Source organism: Austrofundulus limnaeus, unplaced genomic scaffold (assembly GCF_001266775.1).
Source record: "Austrofundulus limnaeus strain Quisiro unplaced genomic scaffold, Austrofundulus_limnaeus-1.0 Scaffold19, whole genome shotgun sequence".
Lineage (NCBI taxonomy): Eukaryota > Metazoa > Chordata > Actinopteri > Cyprinodontiformes > Rivulidae > Austrofundulus > Austrofundulus limnaeus.
In genome coordinates this window covers 277,805-282,396 of record NW_013952421.1, presented here as the reverse complement: position 1 = coordinate 282,396, position 4,592 = coordinate 277,805, and the positions used below count along the sequence as shown (strand labels likewise).

At 38.8% G+C, this 4,592-nt stretch overlaps 1 protein-coding gene across 3 annotated transcripts in view; it reads left to right on the top strand.

Annotated features, from left to right (window-relative positions):
* sema3d (sema domain, immunoglobulin domain (Ig), short basic domain, secreted, (semaphorin) 3D) overlaps window positions 1–4,592 on the top strand; it is a 32,395-nt gene that overhangs the window by 19,001 nt on the left and 8,802 nt on the right. For 2 of the 3 annotated variants that reach the window (XM_014003453.1, XM_014003452.1), the window contains exons 9-15: window positions 760–874; window positions 1,102–1,171; window positions 1,259–1,403; window positions 1,966–2,188; window positions 2,608–2,696; window positions 3,377–3,418; window positions 3,878–4,035. In XM_014003453.1, the coding sequence (XP_013858907.1) occupies window positions 760–874; window positions 1,102–1,171; window positions 1,259–1,403; window positions 1,966–2,188; window positions 2,608–2,696; window positions 3,377–3,418; window positions 3,878–4,035 (842 nt within the window). The remainder of the gene's footprint in view (window positions 1–759; window positions 875–1,101; window positions 1,172–1,258; window positions 1,404–1,965; window positions 2,189–2,607; window positions 2,697–3,376; window positions 3,419–3,877; window positions 4,036–4,592) is intronic. The other variant, XM_014003454.1, reaches the window with a different exon arrangement.

Below are 4,592 nucleotides of genomic sequence, written 5' to 3'. Positions count from 1 at the left end.
GGTTAGGCTGGTCCTAAATTTCATAGGGTAATTCACTACACATGCTAAGGAAGTACCTAGTTTCTATCCACAGTTTTCTGATTTACTATCCAAAACAACCCAGACAGCTCTTACTAAGTAGCTGTAACAGGGGGGAATATGATGCTGTGTTGCAAGATTATTTTGTGCCAAGCCTGTCTGTCTGTCTGTCTATCTGTCTGTCTGTCTAATTTACTCAAAGACCCCTTTCTTAGATAAACCATTATTTTACTCCTTTAAAACACTAGAATCCAAAACATATCTATATTAATCAATATTGTGCAAGAATAAAAGTGTTAGCATTGTGCAAATTAGCTGCTAATACAGTATACCCCATAGCAAACCACTAGCATAATGCTAACCTTTCCAGAACACCAAAGGAACACCCCATCCAAAGACACACTTTTATCCCTTTATCAAAATACAAGAATAAAGTGAATAGTTACAAACCTTTATTTGGAATATTTATATTTTTACAACCTCTTAGCAGGCAAGGTTATTCCCCCCCCCCAATAGAGATTTAGTAGAGTGTTGTGTGAATGGGTAAATAAAGGCACAGTACTTTAAGTGGCCCGGTTGGCTAGAAAAACACTATAGAAGTACAGTCCATTTATCATTTCTATGTTCAAGTTCACTGATTAAAGTACATCTGGGCTGCAGTTAGGTACAAAGTAGTCTCTTGGTCATTTGCAGTTTTCTGACTGTGGTTTTTTTATTTTTTATTATGTGATTATGTTTCAGAATGATGTTGGCGGGCTGAGAAGCCTGACCAATAAATGGACAACCTTCCTCAAATCCAGGCTTGTGTGTTCTATTCCTGGACCAGATGGCGTGGACACGCACTTTGATGAGCTCCGTAAGTGACTGTGTGATTAAAAAGTGATTTACGCCAATAAACTGCCTTTTATCTTGTAGAAGTGGCATTCTGTGAGCAGTTTATTAGAGGACCGAATTGCTTTAGCATTGGTACTGTTGTGCTGATAGCCGTTTTTAAATTCACGAGGAGAAAAGTGCAGCTGAATACTTTCCATTTTAAAATGAAAGGCAACACAATAACCTTTACACTTGCCTTCTCTTTTAAAGAGGACATATTTCTGCTCCCTACCAGAGACGACAAAAACCCTGTTGTTTACGCAGTCTTCACAACTTCCAGGTATTGCAGTTTTTGTCTCGTCATCATGTTCACCTTCTGTGGAATTCCTCTTTTCTTTTTGGCTGAACTTGTTGTTTTTACCTCCAGTTCCATTTTCCGTGGTTCAGCAGTGTGTGTGTACAGCATGGCAGACATAAGAGCTGCGTTTAATGGACCTTACTCCCACAAGGAAGGGCCTGACCACAGATGGGTAGAATATGAGGGGAGAATACCATACCCTCGTCCTGGAACAGTAAGTCAATAAATCAGTAACAATAAATCTCCCTCATGGAGGAGCACACATAAGCAACATTGTATCTTATTTAGTATTAGATTATGTTTGGATAAATCAGGAATATATACAACTTTTTTTTTCAAATGACCAAAAAATAAACATGAACTAATTGAAAAATGGTGGATTAAAGGATAAAATTCCAAAAAAGCTGCAGGGCAAACTATTATCTGTCCACACAGCCTCATTATTAATGACCTAATCACGACTTTGATGAGTTTACATGTCATGTTGTATAAATACTGTAATCAGGCAAGTGAGCAGGATACATGGAGGATTTGATTCTGCATAAACTCCAGGTGTACAAGCAAGCAAGTCCTCATTAGTTATGGTACACACAGAAAGGGGAATGCAGGCATGACACAGATGGTTCACATTGTCTTTGCATTCTGCAGTTTTTATTTAGACCACAAGAAGGAGACACACACCAGTGAATCTTCTAAGAAGCACTACTGGGAAAACTGACAGGAAAATACTGCCTTCAGTCAACAAGAGGTCAAACTTTGCTTGTTTTGCTCCTCAGTGCCCCAGCAAGACATACGACCCAAGGATCAAGACCACCAAAGACTTTCCAGATGAAGTCATCAGCTTCATTCGATCCCATCCTTTGATGCAACGCTCTGTGCACCCTCTGACCAGCCGGCCTGTGTTTACACGTGTTCGAGTGGATTACACCCTGACCCACATTGTGGTGGACAGAGTTGTGGCAGATGATGGACAGTATGAAGTAATGTTCCTGGGAACAGGTAAGATGTTCCTCATCTCCCATATTTATGTGTTTAAAGTTTCTTGTTGACCAGCAGAGGGCAGTGGACGACTTTGAGTCAACCCCTCAAACTGATTTTATTTTTTGATCTTTGGCCATAAAAAAACTGATGAAGATTGAATTATGAATGTGATTAAACACTGAAACACTTTCACATTTTCTTGTCCTTTGTGGCTCCTCCCCCAGTTTACCCACTTTAATTGCAGAAAGCTTTGGCAGATGGAAATTGACTCACCTCTGAATGACAATATATGTTCTTGTTCTTGATAAATTTATTTGTTTCTTTAAAAATAACTAAATAAATTTATATACAATAAAAATACAAATCACAAATAAAATCAATATGATATACGTCAAGTTGTTTGGTTAATTTGACTGTTTTTCCTGCCTTTGCCGCAGATGCTGGTTCAGTTCTGAAGGTGGTGAGCATCACTCAAGAGAACTGGACAACAGAAGAAGTGATTCTTGAGGAGCTTCAGGTGTTCCAGGTTGGACACACATTTTGACACATGTTATTCCACTTAGACAATGAAGTTCATATCTTTTGGAGAAGAGTTCTGCAGAAAGGCCATGGACCTTTTGTGGATAGTTCTTAGAATTACCTCAGTTTGGAGAAGTAGACATTAAAAAGTTAAGAACAGAAACAAACAAATCATCAAAAATAAGTATAGCAGTCCATTTGAACCCCGTTAATAACAATTAAAAAAGCTTTAAAGAACCCTCAGTTTTGGATGACAAAGTCTGTCTATACTGGCTTCTGGACGCACCAGAAGTGCTACAGTTAACTGCTGCTGGTGGTATTTGCACGCGCAAATAAACACATAATTCTACAACTTAATGTTTGCAATAACACAAATTTAGTTCACTTTGGTTTGGACCCCTCACCAATTACTAATTATTAATTAGGTCAAAAATTTGGACGTAACTATTTTAGTTTTTCCCAAACTGAGGTTGTGCCAACATTGTCACTGACGTAACTTTAAGACATCTGCACTATCACTTTAATACTTACACTGTTTAACAGATTTGAATGTTTTTGTGGCTGTCGGAGTAGCTGATTTATCAAACAAAATAATTGTCACAACTTTGTTTTTGTTTCATTTTTTTCTCATTCAAACACATTGTTGTTTATTGAGACGTTGATGTTAGTTTTCCTCTTTGTTCACAGGGTTTCTCTCCCATTGTGACTTTGGAGATTTCCTCTAAACAGGTTTGCCACTCACTTTGCTCTCATCGTTTCTGCCCGTGCGTCTGCACAATGTCTCTGTTCTTTGCCTGCACTCACACCACACACATTCAGCATGTCTTGTGACGCATGCCTGATGTGTCACAAGACATACTGTTTTATTTACCCTTAGCGCATGCATTCAGATTTACTCTGTCTTTAGCTGTTCTTATTTTCTCACCCTTCCGTCTCATTAACTCGGGGTCAGGGGTGTCAGTAGACACTTCAACCCCAATCACAGCAGCCATTACTCTCCTGCACAGTTTGACCTGTGTCTGCATCTATGCTTGTTAGTGCTTTCAACAAAGTCAAAAGTCCATATGTGAAAAATATATTGAACCAAGAAATCCTTAGATGGCTTGTCAAACTATCGTTTTGATGTTCTTAACTACAGCACGTATGTTTGGATTTTATCTACATTAAAACAACACTGTTTCATTCTAGCAACAGCTCTATGTGGGATCCAGAGAGGGATTAGCTCAAGTTTCTCTCAGCAGATGCCACCTGTATGGCCAAGCCTGTGCGGAATGCTGCCTGGCACGAGACCCTTACTGCGCCTGGGATGGACACACGTGCTCACGATACATCCCTGCATCTAAGAGGTTTGTCAGATGGTACAACAACTGCTTTGTTTGTCTTTATGGTTCAGGAAGTGCTTTACAAAACCATTCAGCCATTGTTACACACACATGGACGCAGGATTGTTGAGCTGACGAAAGCTGAAAAAAAAATCTAAAAAGTCATGTATTAAGGAAATGCAAATTCATTAACTGCACTATACCAACTATTTGGTTCCCAGGTCCTTTTACAATATGTTTGTAAAGTGATCGTTGCATTGATAATACTTTGAATTAAAGCTTAAGGTACTAACAGTTTTTGATTTATGTATTTGTCAGGATTTAGGATGGCTTGTAAAACCCAAGTCTGCAGGACTCAAGAGGTCAAAGATAACACAATTATTTACTAATTCAATTGCTGATGGGGCAGGGGTACTAACAACAAAACTATGAATACTTAGAATCACAAGAAGTCAGGAGGAAATCACACCTGGCCGCAGGAGGCACAATGCAGAAATAAGGAGTAGATGGACAACACATATAAAGCAACACTAATAAATCACAAACACCTGGGGAAGAGACCACAAAAAAAAAAAAAAAAA